Source organism: Anabrus simplex, chromosome 3 (genome assembly GCF_040414725.1).
Source record: "Anabrus simplex isolate iqAnaSimp1 chromosome 3, ASM4041472v1, whole genome shotgun sequence".
Classification (NCBI taxonomy): Eukaryota; Metazoa; Arthropoda; class Insecta; order Orthoptera; family Tettigoniidae; genus Anabrus; species Anabrus simplex.
Genome location: NC_090267.1, coordinates 212,201,984 through 212,224,588, shown reverse-complemented (window position 1 = coordinate 212,224,588; position 22,605 = coordinate 212,201,984). Strand labels below are relative to the sequence as shown.

Below are 22,605 nucleotides of genomic sequence, written 5' to 3'. Positions count from 1 at the left end.
TATTCTACCACCCCCACCTACAGGGCTTGCATGGTTCTATAGGACATGTGTATGAGAAGTGTGAAACGCTATTTGCTTTACGTCGCACTGACACAGATAGGTCTTATGGCGACTATGGAACAGGAAAGGCCTAGGAATGGGAAAGAAGTGGCCATGGCCTTGAGATACAGCCCCAGCATTTGCTTTGTGTGAAAATAGGAAACCACGGAAAATCATTTTCAGGGCTGCCGACAGTGGGATTCGAACCCACTATCTCCTGAATGCGAGCTCACAGCTGCGCGCCCCTAACTGCATGCCCAACTTGCCCAGTAAATGTGAAATGTAAGTGAAGTATTTTATACAAGGTGGCACAATAAAAATCGTGACAACAATTTCAAGTAGTTTCCTTAAATGGAACTAGATCTATTTCTGACCCAACAGAAGCAGCAGCGATATAGCCTATTAGGATGTTAAGGCCGAATGTTCTATGTCCACAGGAAGGTTATGTTTAAGAGGTTGGTTGGTTGTATGATCACTCTCCCCACAGTGACTACATGAAGTAAGAGTCTAATATAGCCCTTTTCTTCTTAACGTGCTAGCTATGAATTTTTGACTGTATCACATTTGAAAAATTGCATGTTTAACACTCCTGTTTTCCCCAGTCACACATGAAAATAATCGCTGAACCTGGCTACCTACAACCAACTATGTATGCCATAATAGTTTATAATACACACTTCAAAAAAATTAGGGGAACATGTTTTCAAATGTATGCCATGCACCACAAACAATACCTCATACCCAGGTACATTACCAACTAAGCCTTTATTCTTTACCGTTGAAGTATACAAAAGAACATCGATGGATTTGCTTTCATTTTCAGAATACAAAAAATGTCCAAATAGGGGCAAAAACAAAATGATAACAGTCCCCCAGGGTGGATTTTCATTTGGAGAGCTTCAGTATGGTGTATGTCCTCCATGAGCATTTATCAGAGCTTGGCACTAACATGGCATGCTCCGTATTAGTCGGCAGAAGTCACGTTGTGGTATCAGGCCCCATTCTTCAATGAGAGCCTGTTCGAGGTCTTGGGAGAGTCTGTGGTGGAACAGGACGCCCACGAATACTTCTGTCAAGCCTATTCCGTACATGCTCGATGGGATTAAGGTCGGAATTCACTGTTAGCCATTCCATCTCTTGAATGTCCAGTTCTCGCAAGACAGCTCTGGTGATGTGCGCTACACGAGCCCTGGCATTGTTTTGCACGAGTACGAATTCAGGGCCAACACCGTATGCAGCAACCAACATGCTGCAGCAGTATCTGCTCCAATGTACCTCACAGCAGTAAGATTACCACGGACAATGACAAGATCTGAATGGCGATCAATACTGATGCCACCCCACAGCATCACAGAACCTTGTTCGAATTGGTCGCCATCCTGGACGACATTTGGCATGGACTGCCCACACCACGGCATCTCCATACACATTGATGTCCATTATGCTGTGTCAAGGGAAATCTGGACTCATCTGAACAACACAGGTCTCCATTGGCTAAGTTGCCAGTTGACGTGGGTACAGGCAAACGGAAGACGATCTGCGCGATGCTGCTGCGTTAAACGGGGCACTTTTTTTTTTTTTTTTTGCTATTTGCTTTATGTCACACCAACACAGCTAGGTCTTATGGCGACAATGTAACAGGAAAGGCCCAGGAATGGGAATGAAGCGGCCGTGGCCTTAATTGAATCGATTATTTCAGAAAGCAGTCAAGTGCCAAAAAATGAAAAAAGGAGTTAATTGCAGAATATGTTACTAGGAGAGTATACGCACATTTTGGTGCTGAAACTAGTCCAGAAACGCCCTCCTATAATGGTCAGGCATTACGTTGAATTTCGTATTTAGTTCAGAAACCAGTTAAGTGACATCACTTGGCTGGTTTCTGCAGTAAACTGCTGGTACATGTTGTGATTTGCCGCACCTTGCTGGTTGGCGCTGCAGTTCTGAATCCAGAACAGCCAGCTGTTCAGCTGTTTATATTGTCGTGTTTGTGGAATCGCATGTTCGTAGTTTTCTGAACAACTGATTGAAAAAGTGTCTTTTGTTTAGTGCAGTGTTTTTGTAATAGTAGTGATAACTTATGTCTGAATGTTCAGAAGACGAACCTGTATCAAAAAGGAAACGAGGAGTGGTAGAGAGTCAAACTCACATGCGTAATATTATTCGAAATACCAGGATAAAAGGAGAAAGTTATCTTACTCAGGAAAGGTCATACCTGATCTGAGCCCTACATTATTCTTTGTTATTGTTTGTTTTATGTGCCCATCAATATCAAGAAGATACGTGACCTAAATGCCTTAAAACCTTACATGATAGGATATGAACAGTTTTAGGACAGCATTTTACAATGGCCTACTACAGGGACAGAATATGGTGTGGAGTTTGTTAATGAGGATTAATTACCTCCTGTCATAATAAGCAGGCATTGCTGATTTCATCCTTTTAATAATTATATTTGTAGTCTAAACCTATTCAAATATTTTCAGTTTCCACAAATATGGAGTTTATGACGAAATCCTTTCGAAATTCAAGAGATAGCCCACAAAAATATGTTTGCAACACTCATTTATTTCAGAAACCAGTTAAGTGGAAAATGTTTCAGATTTTTTTACAGCAAAGTTAATAAGCACAAAATAGTTTTCCTTAGATAGAAAGTATTAAATGGTATAATATTTTCAAGGTAAAATATTAAATCTCCTACCATAACATTTTGTCTGTTGCTGGACAGTTGTTTTCATTTTCCCAAAATTGACAGACTTGGCGCTTGGCTGGTTTCTGAAATAATCAATTCAATTAAGGTACAGCCCCAGCATTGTCCTGGAAACAGGGCATTCAAACAGGACATCTGGGTCCTAAGGACACTTCTCTTAACCGGTTCCTTTCTGTCTGGCCGAACACCGTGACTCCAGCGACCCTCCCGAGGTCTTGTTGCAATTCCCTGGCAGTTTCTGAACGACGCCGCAACACACAGATGGTCAGATATCTGTCATCCTGTGGGGTTGTCATGCGTTCACGAACTTGTCCAACCCTCCTTGTGAAGTGGCCTGTCTCACTGTAGCGATTCCACAAGCATTGAATAACTGACGGAGAGACGATCCACAGCAACGCGACGAAAAGTCCATCCTTCCTGGATCAGTGATGGCCCTTGTGACTTGAACCTTGTTAAGATGTCTCGTGGGATGTGCTGATTTACATTTAACTTACTCAAATGATCGCAGTATTCTGTGTACCCACGACACACGGATGCACCGCTATTCACTTTGTTTTGAGGAGTCACCTGACAGTTTAATGCATGGCTACGCCTACAGATGAGTAGCTAAGGTCTCAAGGTATGCTGTACGACCATTGAAACCCCCATCTACTGAATTAACGTTCAAATACCAGACAAAAAACATGTTCCCCTAATTTTTTTTGAATTGTGCATGTTCTATTTCAAAATAAATATCCTTGTATTGTTAACTTGGTGTTTACTAAAGCTCAGGACAAACATTGCATGTTCTTTCTTCTGCCATTTGTTATTTACCTATTGCTTCCTTCAACTAGTCTGAAGGCACTAAGTGAAAACTTAAGTGGGCCACCATGTATAAATAGTTAAAACCAAGTTTAATAAATAGAGATAAAAACTATTTACACCTCTGAATTACAGGTTACTTAAATAGCTGAAGAAAACTGTATGCATTATAAACTCTTCTAATAAAATATTCATACAATACACAAAGCCTGGATTTATATGATTAATAAGATTACAAACTCATAACTAGTAATTTGATGAAGGAATATACATTTCAACAAATACTTATAATAAAATACAATATGTACAATAAATATATGGTATTTTATAAAAATATTAAATTATTGAGCTTCATCTTGAAAACCTTATTAGATAATCCATTATTTTAAAACTGGAGAGTCATTTGGACTGACTCAATTTAAGTGGGCTATAGTATTTAAGAGTTTCATATGTATTGCTTATTACCCTGCCTGCTATTTGGGTCACTGAGGGACTCTGTGGGGGCACATTTAATACATGGTGCTCCATATCTTGTGTCATTTGTTTCATTGCCTGTTTCTCTTTTGCTTCCACTGGCCATGATATCACTTCAAAAGAAGTGAAATCGTCTGTCTCTAGCATCCGAGGAGTCGAGTCCTGCAACTTATCTGACTTTGGTAGTTCACAATATTCACATAATTTCTTATCTGAGGTTGTGTGGACTTCACAATGCATTTCCTGAGCATTAACTTGTAAAACCATTTCAAAATCCATCATGGCTACAGCTATTTCACTTGCACTCTTTTGTTGTTCTTCTAACAATTTGCGTTTTAATTCTAAGATTGCTTTCAGATGCTCAACTTCCCTTTGGTTTGGAACCAGAAGGCTCATATCCAGTTCCATTAAAGAATTTATAATTATATAAAAATCATCAATTTTTGTTTTCAGCATCTTTGTTTCAAAATCTGTAATTATTCTCTCCTTGTCATCTTCAGCACTCTTAGAACTGAACAATCTTGTCTCTAAACCTTTAATCTGTTCATTAATCCCCATAACTATTGTTTCAACTTCAACTTTCTTTGATTCAATTAAGTTTACCAATTCTTCTTCAAATATCTGTGGTTTATCAGCAAACTTCTTTAGCACTTCCTCCTTTGCATCAGCTTCTCTTTCTCTCTTCAGTATTGATTTCTCACGCTCCATTAATTCCTTTTCCCTCAATTCCACAGCTTGCAGTATTGTACGGTATTTTGTACCACACCGCTCACACTGATTCTATAACAGAACAAATTGAAGGTAATTAATACTTAAACGAGTCAAACTACAGCATTAAAAATTATACAGGGTGCATCTGATGATGTTACAAACTTTTCCTGAAAATGTAAGTTTGTTAGAATCTATGTATCAGGTATCTCCAATGAAAGGTTTTCAGTGTATATCAATACCAAACAAGACACTAGACTGTAAATAAACTGAGTTTTCCAAATCTTCCTCTAACACCAATTGTTGACAGTGTGAATGTACCTAGCGTGAAACCTTTGGAAGTGGAGCTGGTGCCGACTCTTTCACATCAAAGGGTGGAGGAGTTGGATGCTAAACTGGAGAATAATTCAACGGATCTGGACAAGAATGTCAACAGTTCATCGTACGCTTCTGCTTCAGAAAAGGTTCCTGAAGTACAGGTGAACAATCTATCACTCCTGACTGGACGACCCAATCACAAACACAAATTGCACATCCTGTAATATAAAAGGAGAATGAAGAAGAGGAAAGAGTCGAACGAGAAGTCTCAAAATCGCCCGTGCACAAGACCATCATCCTCAATGGCAACATATCATCCGTCAACAAGACTGCTCAGTCTTTTCAGGTTCCTGAAGTACAGGTGAACATAATCTCGAGCACTCCCAACCGGATGACCCAATCACAAACAAATTGCACATCCTGTAATATAAAAGGAGAATGAAGAGGAAAGAGTCTAATGGAAAGTCTCAAAATCGCCCGTGCACAAGATCATCATCCTCAATGGCAGCATATCGTCCGTCAACAAGACTGCTCTGTCTGGTCAGTTGTATGCGGCTTTCCAGCGGGTGACGTCCAGCACCATTCTCAAGACCCAGGAGTGTTGCAGGTGCAACTGCGATCTCAGCCAGTAATACTCTCACAGAGCGTAGGTTGGAGATTCTTGAGAAAGAGATGGAGAGCATCAAAGAGCGTGTGGCTTGTGGTGGTAACAGTGGTGCTGCGCCACCACCACCTCCACCAGGAGGATGTGGACTGGCGCCACCACCCCCTCCCCCACCTCTGCCAGCAATGCCCTTAATACCAATATGGTAATGCCCTTGTTACTGAAGAAGCAGTCTGCGGAGGCTGCTGCAGGGAAGGAGACAGTCAGGAAGCAGTCGACTTGACCTTGCATCACCGTGGAAGACCTGCAGAAGGTCCAGCCGAGGAAGACTATCTGTTCATCTAGGTGACAGGAAAAAGCCTTCGGTTGGAAAAGGGCCTGTGGTGGGTCTGGACCAGCTGCTGGCCATCAAACTGCGCCACAGGAGCACCTGTCGCAAGAGCGTGGACCGGAACAAGTCTGGGAACAGACTGGTTCTTGCCTGTATCCTCCAGGGAGGTGAACCAGTTTACAGGAGTGCTGCGCAACCTGGACACCAACATCAAAGTGGAGACAAGCCAGAACGACGAGAACTCTGTGCAGAGCACTCCACCGTGGGAGATCTTCCGCACTCAGAAGAGGAGTAGGTCAGGACAGGGTCTGGACGTGTAGAAACGACATTGGACCTTCGAGGTCATTCCCGGTAATGTTAGCGACTTCTGTCTAGTGGTCTGTAACATAATGAATGTGCACATTGTATATTGTTGTGCTTTTGATAACGCTTTACTATTTTGTGCTCTAAATACAGTCTAGTACATTTTGATCACAAATATGTATATATGTATTAATATGAACCTATATTACTTTCAAGTCCAACTGAGATTAATCAAGGGTCAGCTTTTGAAAAATAAAAATAAAGTGAAATTTGAGACCTTGCCTTTTGAGACCCAATGGTCAGATTTTAATTCTGCTCAAACTGTTTTAATATTGGGCATTCCTATATCAAACAATATCTTGTTCATTTCAATAATTTCAAAATTATAGACTGAACAAAACTGCTAAAGAATGTCTCTTGCAGCCTTCCACCAGAACTTCCTTCCTATACCCATGTACAAAAGGACGAAATCTTCAAGAAGAATCCACTAAAAAACAATCCAACAATGGTCAACAAAATATACCGGTAATTCAATTTTTTCTTTCTGCTAGGGATAGGAAACAAGAGCTTGCAAAGCCTGAGAACTGTGATGTCTTGAAGGAGACTGAACTCCTAAGTCTCTCTAGAAGACTTATGTACATTTCTTTCATCAAGCAATACACTTAACAGTGTTAACATGTGTTTTCTCTTTGTCAACTAAATGAGTAAGGAGGAAGTTTGGTATTCTGTTCACAAGGAAGAATTCATGGATATGACCCTGTTGGTACGTTCATCTGAAATGATAAAGACAACCTTAGATTGGTAGAGAAGAATTATGTCAGTGGAATCTTTACCATCAAAGTGGTTGTGGCTGGTACAAAAATGATCGATATTTACAAACTCTAACATTGTATGAACAGTCATCTCTTGCTGGCTATAAACATCTTGATTTAAAAAGTAATCACGCAAACCACAAATGCTCTTCTAACGACCAAAATGGGAAAGACTGATAGACTGGGTGAAAAGGAACAAAATGCATCTACTTTTTGATCAAGAATCATTCAAATCTAGAAACAGGATGACAACCGAGATATCTGTATTGTAACAAGTGATAGTAATGCAGATACCTCTAAAGAACTTCTCACAGAGTTGGCATCATCCTATCTGACTCATAGCACAACTGTTTGCTGCCATCCTATGAGGCCTAGTTCTGCTGGAGATTTAAGATCAGGAGGGCTGGTATGTGGTTAAAAATGGTACATGCAGCTCACCTCCATTATGGGTATGCCTGACAGAACTGTACCAAATCAGGATAAGGATACAAGTTTACTTACTTTTATAACACTGTGCTGTAACTGATAAAACCAGGTACAAAATCAGACTGGTCAGAACAACTTGTGCTAGATGTAATTTTCAGAAGACGGATGAGCAAATTTAAAAGTTCAGCTTGATAATGTCAGACAGATTCCACCAGTACAGAAGCTATTCTCTCCACAGTTATGAAATTCATACCATAAGGCTACCAGAAAGAATACATTCCAGGATGGAATCTTGAATGTAATTGATTATACAAATTTCTTTCTAGTCATATCTATGTGCTTTGTGCTATAATGGCAAAAATACTCTAAATACTTGCACTAAATGCAATTTTAAAACTTGGGTAAAAATATCCTGCACTTCACTAAAATTATCCGTATACTGACCAAGAGTGAAAACCACAAGACCGCCGAGAACCTTCAACAACTTGACCATGCTCTTAAGGAAAAGTCGAATGAACTGGCTGAAAATTGGATGCCAAACATTCTGTAATTAAACAGGAAACCAACGTCCAATTGCTATTGATAAAAGCATAGTGTGGCTAATACTGCCCCTTTTGATAGAGATCATTCCAGAAAAATTCACAGGGAATTTTGTATGCTCAAAAGAACTACATAAGATTCAATAACTTTCTCAAACCCATCAACAGTGGAAGAGAGAGAGAATGATCTCCAGTGGCTGAAAGTAGGGAAAGGAGCCAGGAAGGATTTAATTTATCCAGAATTTCTGAAGTACTGTGGTAAGAACACCAAGCAGTGGTATGAAAGGGTTTCAGTAACATCTTAACTACCAAGATCCCATGGAAGGAATTTAGGAACATTACGATAGTAGAACATTGCTAATAAACTTCATGACTGTTCCATATTGACTTACAACTCTGTTTCCAACTCTTAAAAAAAATTGAAGTTTACAGGTAAACCTTTCATTACATGATGGATGAACACTCACAATTAAAGAGATAAAATTACTCATACAAAATTTCTTCGGTACATTTTACAACCCTTTTTTTGGTCATCCTCAACCAATTACAATTACAAAACATTGAAATGACATCTTAAAAACTATGAATGAAATAATAAAATGAACATGATTGTGTATAGTATGTGAACCTTTTCTTGAGCCCTGAGCTCCATTGTGCATAATGGGAACTTGGGCTCAAGAAAAGGTTCACGTACTATATATGAAAAGTAATTTTAAAATTTTCTTGCATCAGGCTTGGCAAAAATTTATAATGTGGTTGTTAGTAAATTTGAAGAAACTTTCTTTTTCTTTAGCTGGACAGACATGCTTCTAAACAGTAAATGTCAACATGGAAATGCTAGACCATTCAAAAGTGGTGTTGCAGTTCATTCTGTATTAATATAGAGATATCTAGAAAAAATATAAATAAGTATGGTAACAAAGAAAAAAGAAATACAAAAGAAAAACAAAATATGAAAGTACATACTCCCCTCTCCATTGGTCTCATCAGATATGCTCTGTCATATCATGTTCTATTGATGTTGGAACAAACACTAGCTGGTAGCCGTTATTGAGGGAAGGCAACGGAGAAGGAAAAGGGAGGGAAATTGGAGGGGAAGTAATGGATAGCTGGTCCTGTACTATTTATCGTTTTATTAGTTTTTGATTTTGAACTAATATTTATTATTTCATCAAAAAGAATGATGTTTCTTCAGAAATTATGTTCAGATTAAAAATGGGGTTGTTTCTACAAGATGTGAATATACAATATGTTTAGTCAATTTCCTTTATTAGCTACATCAGTGATGTCCAAATCCCATTCTATAGACGAAATGAGTGAACTGTTATATGATCACTCAAGGCTGAAAACCTGTTCTTTCTCTATTAGCATATTATATTATTTTTTCTAGACTTCTCTATTGCAACATAGAATGAACTACAACACCCCTTTTGAATGACAATCAACACATCTTATAACACTGAAAAATCAATGGTAAATATCCACATCCACCTTGTCAATACTACTATAAAACCTATTTAATCTGTATCAATAAAATATCTTACATGTTTTGAGAATCTCAATTATTCTCTTCAGGAGCGACCAAATATTCCACCAAATAATTTGGAAACATGATTCAAAACCAATATACACTAAATAAGTTATAATTAAAATACCGTACAACGAATAGTTGTCTAACAAAATATTTTAAATTACGTACTATAAGCATCTCTTCTTAAAATTCTGATAATGTCTTTCTGTTACATGATGTGGCTGCTTGTTTACTTAAAAAAAAAAAAAAAAAGGTCGGCTGCATGTATTTAAAATTGCTTTCTCAAAAGAAGAAAACTGCAGCATTTACAGACCTAACAGGAGCACATGACACCGTCTGAAGGAAAGGACTTTTTCATGAATTCCTCTAGCAGGAAATTTGGATACATCGATGACTGTGTCATAGCAACATAACATCCATATATTAAGGTGACAACATCTTGATAGACTACTTTTCTACATTAAGCAATTATTTCAAGAAATGGATGTCCTTAGCATGACTAAATTGGGAGCATGCTGCTTCTGTCTCAATAGCAGACTTACCAACAGGGAGCTATCAGTCCACTTTAATAGTATGCAGCTCCACCACAAGAAATTTTAAATTGGAATGCTGGACAGACTGCTGATATTCTGTCAACACCTTTCCAGAGCCCCAACTAAAATCAGAGCATGCAGCAACATCTTGTGAAAGTTAACAGCCACTTCATGGGGAGCACAAGCAAGTGTATGGATGGCTGCACTTGGCTTAGTATACCCCATTGCTAAATACTGTGCATCATCTTGGCTTAACAACTGCCTGCTAAGAAGATCAACACACTGCTAAACCAGATAATGACCCGTTATCAGGGACCATAAAAAAGCAGAATGCTAGTCCTTTGTTATTTAACCTACGGCACTCATACATCTAGGGCTCATCTTAACACATTCCTCGCGGTTCAGGTCATGAAATACAGTAGTTTAGCACGTTGCACTAATCGAATGTAAAACGTTGCCAAAGCAGCATCATAATCCCTCTGTCTTGTGCTAACTGCTACATACTCAGTGGCCAGCCACGTGTATGTCTCAGCTGAGTCAGCTACATTTAGTAGCCAGTTTTCATTCTGATATCAACCTGAAGTGTTGATATGTACTCATGTCAGCAATACTGAATCATTTCGTCATTCATCTAGAGAACTGAATTGCTGGCTAGCGAGATACCTTTCGTATCCGTCAGAGAGAAATCTTGTTGCCAAAAGGGAAATGAAGGGTTGAAACCACTACTGATTTATAAGTACAATATCTTCATGGAAGGTGTAGATAATAAAGATAAGTGCATTTATCATGCCACTTGTTCCAGGCCAATCAAAAGGTACTGGAAGCAAACTTTTTCATATCTCCTAGATATGGCATTATTTGATGCATACATCCTGTACATAAATAATGCTGATAAGCCTTTAGCAAGATGAGACTTCATTGTCAGTATAGTTAGGGGATTGCTAAATGAACAGTTCCCAATTCCAGTTATGAGGCCAACAAGTCATGCAGGAGGCTCCTCCCATGCTCTCGAAAAACTGCCTCTGTGTCGTGTGCTTGCAAGAGAAGTAGTCAACATTCTGATGTCCAGGATGTAATGATGGTATTCACCTGGGGTGTTACCATCAACTAGTCCACTTCTGAAGGCCTGACAATTGTGGACTAAAAGGAAGGAGCCACCCAAGTGACTGAGTGAAATGTAGAAGTGGTAGCATACAACTGTTTTATACATTTTTTCCAGCTAAGAACAGTATTATGAACTAGTATACTGGTACATAACTATGAACTGGTGCTCCTTTTGTATGTCATTTTTTTAAATTTACCTAAATATAAACAATATATATAGCATAACTTTTGCAAAAATAAATAATATAAACTTGGTGATTATACTTCTTGTTTAAAGGGGCCTAACATCTAAAGTCATCGGCCCCCAATAATATATACAAATTCAATACATTTTTGGTCTTGCGTTTTTTGGATTATAAATAACCGCTTCAGTATGAAGGTTCTGTGGCTCAGCAGGCAGCGCACCAGCCTCTCACCGCTGGATACCGTGGCTCAAATTCCAGTCACTCCGTGTGAGATTTGTGTTGGACAAAGTGGAGGTAGGACAGGTTTCACTCCAGGTACTCCAGTTTTCCCTGTCATCTTTCATTACAGCAACACACTCCATTAAAATTTCATTTCATCTGTCAGACATTTATCATTGCCCCAGAGGAGTGTGACAGGCTTCAGCAGCCAGCACATTTCCTATCCTTGCCGCTGACCTGGTCAGATGACTGGAAACAGGTTGTGGATAAAAGGATGGGCTGTTTCAGTATATATAAATGTCAATTTTTGGCAAAATTTATAATTAAAAGTCTGCAACACCGGTAAAATATTGCTGCCACTACAGGGTAAATGACCGCCACTTTGAGGGTTACGGAAAAATGGAACAGGCCTGATAATTTGAAGAATGAAGGTATCTGCAAAAGAAAGGGAAGGCCTATAAAGGGCGTGGAAATGAAAGACTCGCTAGGCCTTGTAAATACTATCGGGGTCAGAAAAGAAAAAGAGTTAACCAAGGGAGATTGAATATGAAAGTGAGAAGCCTGATAAGAAAAGTAGAAGCAATGGCAGACTCAGCTAGGGGAACTGCATTTGCAAACCCATTTTCCACAGTTCAGAGCGCCTGGTTACCCTTTCAGTTGCTCCAACTCCAGGCAAGTTATACTGTTGATTTATTCTACCACCCTTATCCACAGCGGGACCCAACAGAATTTATAGAATTCTAAAACCAATTGTTTCAGTCAAACAATTGTAACTGTTCAAATTCCATTACAAGCATTCATTTGTATTATTATTATTATTATTATTATTATTATTGATTCAATTCTATAAACTGATTTAGCTATGTATTGGTTGCTTTATTGTAGTTAATTTACTCTGTGTGTGTGTGTGTGTGTGTGTGTGTGTGTGTGTGTGTGTGTGTGTGTGTGTTAGCATCAAAGTAATGTAAAGGGAGATTAACTGCCTAATATCAGATATGGATATGTTTTGTGAAACCTTTTGACATTGCAACACATAGTGGAATATTGTTTCAGTAACTCAAGTCATTGCTCTGTAACTGTGTGCATTTAGCGATGAGATCATATTTAGGGAGTTCCGTATTTTCCTTAGGCTATTTCAGCATAATATGTAACATTTGTAGCCGAGTGGGAGCTCTGACGTGGGTGTTATACCATATGTCAACTAATGGCTAGGTATATGGGCTGTGTATTACAGCAGCAGTAATTTGGATGGAGAGCCTTGCCATGGAGTGTTGGCGAGATGGTATTGAGGAGTCAGTTGGATAGTTCAGTTGGTTAGGAGATGAATGGAGAGACTTGCCATGAAGTCAATTGGAGTCAATTGGAAGGAGACAAATGGGGAACAGTAATATGAATACGTAATCATCATTGACAAAATGGATTGTATGTTTGGAGTGTGTTTCGTGCATCTGTTTAGTCCAGTTCTTGTGTCAGTTCGGTGACAGTCGAATATTGAATCATCGTAATGCAGATTAACAGTTATCAGTGAATTACTTGTAAATTCGATTGTGAAGTGTAAATGTAATTTCAAGCCATCCTATATCTCGTTCGTGAAACTAAAAGTATACATCACCAAATTAGGTTTGAGATACCTACAGCTAATACCAAATCAAAGGAATACATCATAATAATGCTCAAAGTGTTCGAGGTACAGTCAAGTGAACGATGAGGGATAAATTTCTTGTATAACTTTTAAATGTCCAGTCAAGTTTTCAAATTTGATGCCCACAGTTTCCTTCAGTTATGTCAGTTTTATATTATCTTTGGAATTGTTGAAGTAAATCTCACTTTCTTTAAAATTTAAGAATATATTTTGTTTAGTACCGGTATCAAGTAAATTGATTGTTTCATTTCTATAGTAGCTCAGTTAACCTCAAATTTTAATGGGGAAACCGAACGGCAATCTCCTTTTCCCAGAACCTATATGTTATACTGTCAAAGTAAGCTTACTACCCTACACCTAGAGATATTCAAGACTCTCACCCAAATATAGTTAGCTGTATTTTTTTAATCACACAATCAAATCACCATTGATCTGCATTTATGGCAGTCGCCTAGGTGGCAGTTTGCCTATCTGTTGTTTACCTAGACTTTCCTTAAATAATTGCAAAGAATTTGGAAATATATTGAACATCTCCTTTGATAAATTATTCCAACAGCTAACTCCCCTTCCTACAAACATACATTTGCTCTAATTTGTCCTCTTGAACTTTATCTTCATATTGTGATCTTTCCTACTTTAAAAACGCTACTCAAACTTATTTGTCTATCAATGACATTCCACACACTCTCCACTGACAGCCTGGAACATACCACTTCAAAGTTTCAAATCTATTAATTAGGTCTGTATTGAACAATATATAGCTTTCTGAAACAAAGTTTCTTGATGGGTCCACCTTTTCAATACATATGTTTTTTATTGATTTACATAAATAATGCTACATCATTACTACGTCTTAAATGGACAAATTTTGCCTACTTTTTAGGCATCTTTAGCTGCTGTTCCTAATATCTAAGATCAATATTGTTGGCTATGATCCTAGGCTTTATTTACAATAAAAAGCTTAAAATAGGCTAACATGAATTGCTCTGTCTAAAAACTCATGCTTGCACATACTATACATCTTATAAAAACATCCTTGATTAGATTGTTACACTTATAAAAAATTTGATTATATAATAGTTCAATCCAATGTTACTTATATGCAGATTGGACTAGCATGAATTGCTCAGTCTAATGTCCAATTGGAGAGTGGCTGAAGATGACCCAATATATATGGGGTCGAAACTAGTCCCAATTATACAGGGCATTAAACAAGCTAATGGTATTGAACAGGTGGACCCTTCTCTACCATTTGACAGCTATGGTATTGTAACATGCACCCTCATGGAAAGAGATTCATCAAGACTGCAAGCATCAGAGATGAAATTTCTTAGATCCACCATCCAGAAGACCAATGGCCCTACATCCACAGCACTTCAACACAAGCATCTCTATTTCTTCCATTTGAGAAGTTTCATGAATTTTATTTGTATTAGAGATCGATTGAGAAGAATTGTCTTGCAAAAGCTGATGATCAAGCTGTCTTATTTATAACTTAAATTGTTTTACACAAGACCCACTGAACAAATCCTGTGTATTTTAAAGTATTATCACCCCTTAATTCTCCAAATTTAGTCCAAGCAAAGCTTGTAACATTTTTCTGTTATTATAAACTCCCTATTTTATTTTATTTTCAGCACATAATTTTGACAACGTATCTTGCATTCTCTTGCCATCAGCAGAGTGTCCAAGCTTCTATTAATGCCAACAACGTTGTCCCATCAACATTCATTTTGACCTTAAATTAGTATAGGCCTACTGGTTTGAGCTACAGTTTACCTACTTCTACAAGAGGAGCGTTCAACTAACACTGATCACTTATGACCCAAGAGCTCATTTGCAAGCTCCTTTATATCGCACCAACACAGAGAGGTCTTATGGCGACGATGGGATGGGAAAGGGCTAGGAGTGGGAAGGAAGCGGTCATGACCTTAATTTAGGTACAGCCCAAGCATTTGCCTGGTGTGAATATGGGAAACAACGAAAAAACATTTTCAGGTCTGCCGACAATGGGGTTCGAACCCACTATCTCCTGGATGCAAGCTCACAGCTCCGCGCCTCTAACCACACAGCCAACTCGCCCAGTCAAGTGCCCATTTACATTACCTCATTCATCGGAAACATTTGGTAACTCTTGCGATAATCATAATCTGCCTTCTCAGTGCATTCATGGAGTGAGTACAGAATGCTGTGCTTGCTACATTGAAGCTCACAGGTACATACCCTAAAGGGAAGTTTAATTTTGCTAAATATCACTGATTAGAAACAGACATGCTAATGACTTTATACCACATTTGAAACAACTATAGTCCTAAAAGGTCGTCCCATATCTTCGGATCCCTCAAGTGTATTCAGAAATTAATGTACCAGTTAGGTTACACATCATTTCTAAAAATTAGAATTTCATGTTTAAAAATTAATTTTAGATTTTACAATAGTACTGTAGGCTTTTAGAAATAACCAGTTCATAGAATTTAGACCGCAAGTACAGAGTTCTCACATTCCTATGTAGGTCGTGGTATATTATGAAGTATCAATTCATGAAGAAATCAATATCAGGCATAGTAAATACAGTGAAGAGCTTGTCATACAAATGGCCGAAGTTAGTCACTTATTCTGTCTCTGAATGAAAATGTAACCACCAGTTATATTATGCATCTTGTGTATAGCAGTAAGAGCCCACTTTTAATACACAACACCTATATTACCCTATCATTTATTGCAAAGGGAACAGGGAAATTGAATTAATGCATTTATGATCCCAACAGTAAATAACACCAAGAGCAAATATCAAATGATTATTCCACTGGAGATTTTATGATACAATATAGAAGTACCATTTACTTCACACAAGGGCATATTTTACTCTTCAGGGTCTAACACAATTTCAACAATAAATCATCGTACCTCATCAACAGGTCCAGGATTTAGTTCAACTCCTCCAATCACAAGCAAGACCTCCAACACAAGATTAAAGAATGCCAAATTATTACTGAAGATATCTGGTAGAGTTCTAGCAAATGCTTGACCATTCCATGACCAAGTTATCAGCAACATATTTATCCTGAAACTAACAACATTCAATTAAACATGCAGTTTAAAGGCTTTAACTTATAGGTTATAAGGCTAATAACTAGTCTTCAAATAATGTCAGGAAGAAAGCTACAGTTTGGAATACAGCCAGGATTATATTTTGAGGTCAAAGAACAGAAGTGAAAAAGATAATTCTACTTAGAATTGTTAATCAGATTGCAATATGTCTTCATTTAGTTTAGAAAAGTCCTATTCTGTCTAGTTTTTCACACCATATAGCAATGGAACAATTTTTTTCTTTTTTACAAGTTGTTTTACATCGTATTGACACGCAAGTCTTATGGCAATGATGGAACAGGAAAGGGCCAGGAGTGGGAAGGAAGCAGCTATGGCCTTATAAGGTACAGTCCCAGCATTTGCCTGGTGTGAAAGAGGGAAACCACAGAAAACCATCTTCAGGACTGTTGACAGTGGGGTTTGAACACACTATTTCCCAAATACTGGATACTGGCCGCACTTAAGAGGCAGCAGCTATGGAGCTCAGTCTGACATACGTTAATGTAGGCCTATTTATTTCAAACCCTCTACAATGAATATAGTCTGTTTTTTAAAATCGACAAATTTATATCCTGAAATACAGCTATTTTTGACATACCGTACTCTTTAGTCATGGCACAAAAGAACTGATATGTAGTACCTATTAAGAGTTTAAAGAAGTATGCACTGGATTCTTTAAAAAGCTGTATCATAATAATATGTAACAGAAAGAAATACAAGTCACACATAGGATAGAACATGAAAAGGAAAAAACACAATGATAGGTCAGTGTGTGAAGAAGAAACAATAGAAATACAAGACTAGGACAAACAAGAAAACGTGGAAGGATGGGCCTGAAGACAATTTTCACATCTTCATATAAAGTCATCTCCAACCCCAGTTCTTCTACATCCATTTCTTAACTTAAAAATTGTTAGTTGATAAGAATGATTACCGGTATCTTAAGATTCAACTCGTTTGAAGAGGTTTTAAATAAGAGGTAGCCGACAATAACGTAACATGAAGAAATGTTATTGACAATGGCTTCAATACAATAGAGAGGTTATTGCAATAGAGATTTATAAGTAATATTCCTCTAGATATCCAGCACTTCATACCTTGAGTGTAAAAGAACATCAGGAAATGATTTTCCTAGAGGTGGTGGGATAGGCAGGAAGTGGGGGGAGAGCAGTAGGGAGAAAATACAGGTTCCATTTTATATTATACACTCTTGAGTTTCATTCTGCCTGTCTGTCCAACAATTTTTGTTTACATATTTATTCTTGGAGAATTGTACCCCATGTGACTGCATAGAATAGACTATCATGAGCAATGACTTTCATGCTGATCTGTATTGAAAAATCAATTACAAACACTGAAGAAAATGCTAAAAAGGTTTCACCTATTCACTACTTTTATTATATGTAAGAATTACCCCATCTTCAGCCGAAAGTTGTTAACTCTAGTTGTGACATGTTAATTTTAGCCTTGTACACACCTGTTTCAGAATTATTTATACCAGTATGTCATGAATTGTCTTAACTCTGCTAAAGATGGTCTCTGGAGACAGACACTACTGGAATCTTTTTAACATTTGCTCCCTTGTTTAGAATAGACTACATGCCTATAAAGAACTGGAAAATTTTTGAACTTTCAAAGCTCTTCAAAAAATGGCATGAGAACTGATAGAGTTTCAGTCCTAAACTACTTAACTCTCTAATAAAAAAGGCTCTAAATTAGGTACTGGTACCAGTACTAGAGAAATTAAACATCTATTTCCTTCTAGATGCGGGCCTACCAGTATAAGATTAATCAGTCTTGACACCAACTGGCATAAAAGCAATTATGTTTCCCTTAGTCCAATACAGGGAATGATAGGAAGTTTGAATAAGTTAGATACTGATAATTTTGACTTCATATTCTCTACCTATGAAAACTGCCAAAAAAAAAGATCATGCATCAAATGCATAACTTTCAGTGAACTTTACTTCTTTGACTTACTGTACCAACAATTCCCATTTCACTTTCACCTTACGTAATGATAATGTACAATTTGTGCCTTTGCTGGTGAGACCCAGAGCTCATGGGCTAGAACAAATTTGTTACTCCCATTGACCTGTCTGTCTATCTATCTATCTGAATCTTATCGTTCACTTCAACGATCTGAAAGAGACAGGTTTGAGCTATTCCTTATGCAGCCAGTCCCTGTTATAAATGGTGTCAAAATTACTCATACGGTCTGTTGATGCATTCAGTGGACTTGGTAGACAGATATGTAATAGAAACTCCTGGCTCGATTAAAAAAAAGCGACAAGAAACTCTCTCCTCCCCCTCGTTTCCCTGGTATGCTTCTTCATTGACGCCTAGGCCGTCTATGACAGCTGATTGTTGAGTTGTTGAGAATCAAACCAGCCTTTGGAATGAATATCCAATATACAATAACACTGTGCGATTCTTTAATTATTAACTCCTTTTGAAATTCTGTCCAATGTAGACTGCATTTGCATTTGTAAAGACCAAGTATGTTTCAGGATTGAATTCTGAAAAGTGTTCTATACTTTGCTTTGAATGCTATCTTGTACCTTAATTTTGGTGAACTCTTTGTAGGGTATATCCATAAAAGATATTACCGAGATTCAACTCCCTGATTTGTTTCTTGGGTGGTAAATGTTAGTTTATGTTTGTTTTATGGTAATCTTCAAGTAGGAAGTTGTCAGTGTGCTCATAACCAGAGATGGAAAGTAACCAAGTATAAGTAATCTAATTACTTGTAACTTTATTACATTCTTAGTAAATTTAGTTGTAATCATTACTTTTTTATAAAATGCAATTTTTACTTGTAATTTATTCCTTGAAATAACATCGTAATTGTTACATTTTAGTAATCGTCACATTCAAGTAATTAATATACATCACATGGAAGCAAAACTGGGGGGAAAAAAATGAAGCCTTTTTCAGTTCTACAGCAGAAACAGTAGCTTCACTAGTTCTGGGTGAGGTTAAGTTCTTACCTCTGCAATACTTCAAGACATACTTTTCCCAATGATGTTCTTAAAATTAAACACAGGTATTTCTTCAAGTACCCCTGTAGGGTGTCATTTCTGTAAAGCAAAAGATGGCATTTCCCCTCAAAGACATTAAAGCTTAGCGATGAGACTTAAAGATTTCATTTATTTGAAAAGTAAATGGCAATTCACTTGAAATGCTACAAGTCATTAACTAAAATAAAAATGAGGGGAAAAGATAATTTCAAAAGTTCCAAAGCATCATGTTTAGTTCCACCCAGTGATGATGGCCGCTTAAATATCTCTAGGCTAAAATAAAACCAAAACATGAAGTAATATCTTTTCTTACAATTTTTTATATTATTTCAGCCCTGTGTGAAGGAAGTATTATGGTAGTGATTTCCTTAAGACTACCATTCTGTAAAATAATTTCAATTGTAATTTTACTGATTACTTGTTGAAAAAGTACGGTATTGTAATTAAGTCGAATATTACTAAAGTAACTTATTTAGCCCTATTACTCTTCACATACTCTTCCCAACACTGTTTATAACCAATAGCAGCCTGCCTGATAGCCACAATCATTAAGATGTTGAAGTCTATATGGTCTGACACCGTGGTTAACCGGTTCGAGTCCCGTAGGTTGAAAAAAATATTCACCATCACAACGTTAGCTGGCACTACATTGCGTGCCGAAAGCCTAGCTTAAATTCCAAACCTCTCCAGTGTTCATATGGAGTGACGGCATATGACGCTGTTTATGGTGATTCGTCTATTGGATGGAGACGTAAAGCTTTGAGCAGACCCCTTGTTATTCGACAGGTGTACACTACGAGCCGACACCGGGTTTCACCCTCTCCCTGCTTCTTTATCATCATCATCCAGACATACAGGTCGCCTAGGGGCGTCAAATAGACCTACACAAGGCGAGCCGAAAATGTCCCCTGACACTCCCAACACTAAAAGCCATACAATAAATAAATAAATAAATAAATAAATAAATAAATAAATAAATAAATAAATAAATAAACAAATAAATAAATAACCAATGGCAATGTACCAATACCATACCTTCAGTGTGTAGTTCTTAACTGTCATTTTACATGGAGGCTGGTGTTTTGGGAACTTTGAGTCACTGTGCACATGAATTATTGAAATCCCAGTACTGACTGCGTGTTTTTAGAAACAAAACATAGGACATGTAAATCTTAAAAAAATAAAATAAAAAATCAAGAAATGATGCCTGTTGGAAGCACTGAAAAGTATAAAAATAATGTTGTTGGCTTTACATCCCACTAACTACTTCCGCGGTTTTCGGAGACTCTGAGGTGCCGGAATTTTTCCCAGCAAAAATTATTTTACGTGCCGGTAAATCTACAGACTCAAGGGTGGCGAATTTGAGCACCTTGAAATACCATCGGACTGAGCTGGTATCGAAACCGGGCTCGGAAAGCCAGTCTCCAAGCCCGTCAGCTCGCCGAAATTAAAAAACAAAGCTGTGTCCGGTTGGATGGTAGTTTTAGCTGAGAATATTTTACGTGGAGCTCACCCCTTTTCACTAGTCCTTCGTAGGTCTAATATTTTGTACAATTAAATATTACTAATACCAAATCATGAAATCAAACTGCCGCGTTAACACAATGCATGCCACTCACTGTACGGGAGAGACTTGAGTTCATAGTTTTGGAACGTGTTCGGTTTAGAAGTAAATTCTTTAAGACTAATAGTTTGTGATGTGTTGGTATGAAGTAATCTGGAAGAATCTTTTTTTGTCCAGTTTGTTAGGTTTGTTCAGACACGATGGGCGTCCATTTTAACAGATACGGGAGAACTGATGGAAATGTTTACATAACTTACAACACGAGTATGAGCAAGATAAATTAAAATAATTATGACACTTGAAAGATGATACTTATTTGACCAGCTGTCCCATTCTATTTAGGATCTAGAAGCCTGAATAGTAGTCTAATATAATAGGGCTAGTCTAATCTATAATTTGGTAGACAATCTCAGACTTACTGTTATGGTATAATAAAAAGTTCCGAATGAATGCATTGCCACGAAGAGCTATCCTAGCGTACGTATACCGGTACATAGGTAGAACAAAACTACCTATAAATGGTACCGGTAATGTTCAATCCTTCGTTCCTTCATTCAACAATATTTCTTTTAAAATTACATTCGTAGGTATACTATAAAGAAACCAAGTACCTTATTGCAAATACCGTCCTTAAATTTATAACTCAGCTATACTCATACCGCCGAAATGGTCGGTTATTTTCCCCAACAAATATTATTCCATCAAAACACAAGTAAATGATTTAATTTAAATACGATAACAAAACCTATATTACACTTACTGGAGCTTACTCTTCTATCAAAGCTGTGCCCTACTAAACAAGTGTGACTGCCGTACTAAAGACGCATCTTCAATCTGGAATCAAACTCTCTATCTCTCAGACAGGTTCTACTTTCTTTCGCCAATCAGAGTACAATAACTAATAACCAATGGGTGGTCGAGATTTGGTAGTCAAGCGCGACATCTTCAGCTTACACGTCCTTCTAGTCGAGTAGGTTGTTAAATATTTGCTATCACAAAATTAATGTGGACTGTCTATAATAAAAATAAAGCATTGCTTAGTTCATGTGAAACTAGGATTGGATGTAATAGCTCCCTTGATCCCCTAAACTGATTGGTACATTTATTAAGTTTAGATCGGGGAATCACTTCCTTGTAAAAGAAGAATAATCACAAAAGTGAAGGGTGAAGACCGTGGCATAAGATTATTGTTGTTGTTGACCTAACATAATTATTCAGATGTTCGGCGACGATGGGATAAAACTAGGAAGGAAGCAGTCGTGATCTTAACTAAGGAACATCTTCGAAATTTGCCGGTGGTGAGGTTCGCACCCACCATCCCCCGAATGCAAACTTATAGCTACACGACCCGTACAGCACAGTCAACTCGCTCGGTATTATTATTATTATTATTATTATTATTATTATCGGTATTATAGACAGTAGGTCTAACATTTGTCCAAATGCCCAGTTGGGGAAATGGGTATGAAACCCACGGTCGGCCGTACTGGAAATGATATTCCGTGAATACCGTTTTTTAAATCCAACAAACGCGATTGCAATATATTTCTGAAAGCCACTGTTGCTCTCGTCCAATTCTAATTTCACATAATTACGAACAGTATAGGCAGTAAAGACATCAATACACAATCAGATATAGCGCTAATGACAATTTC

The 22,605-nt window shown here is 37.6% G+C and overlaps 1 protein-coding gene across 4 annotated transcripts; it reads right to left on the bottom strand.

Annotated features, from left to right (window-relative positions):
- Nucleotides 1–3,393: 3,393 nt before the first annotated feature.
- On the bottom strand, nucleotides 3,394–21,828 carry LOC136867163 (chromosome partition protein Smc). Of its 4 annotated transcripts, none has more exons than XM_067144276.2 (3): nucleotides 21,711–21,828; nucleotides 16,184–16,346; nucleotides 3,394–4,801 (listed from the first exon to the last, which is right to left on the bottom strand). In XM_067144276.2, exons 2-3 carry the CDS (start codon nucleotides 16,331–16,333, stop codon nucleotides 3,947–3,949), a joined length of 1,005 nt encoding a protein of 334 aa, XP_067000377.2. In that variant the 5' UTR covers nucleotides 16,334–16,346; nucleotides 21,711–21,828; the 3' UTR covers nucleotides 3,394–3,946. The 4 variants fall into 4 exon arrangements, with proteins under 4 accessions (XP_067000377.2, XP_067000380.2, XP_067000378.2 ...); XM_067144279.2 differs by having other exon boundaries at nucleotides 3,394–4,803; nucleotides 16,189–16,346; XM_067144277.2 differs by having other exon boundaries at nucleotides 16,184–16,340; nucleotides 21,711–21,789.
- Between the last annotated feature and the right edge of the window lie 777 nt (nucleotides 21,829–22,605).

Bases quoted from the DNA above. Each gene is read 5' to 3' on its own strand.
- LOC136867163 (XM_067144276.2), bottom strand. From the start codon at position 16,333: ATGTTGCTGATAACTTGGTCATGGAATGGTCAAGCATTTGCTAGAACT. The intron at 4,802-16,183 runs GTACGATGATTT...GTTCTGTTATAG, and splicing joins ATCCTGGACCTGTTGATGAG to AATCAGTGTGAGCGGTGTGG.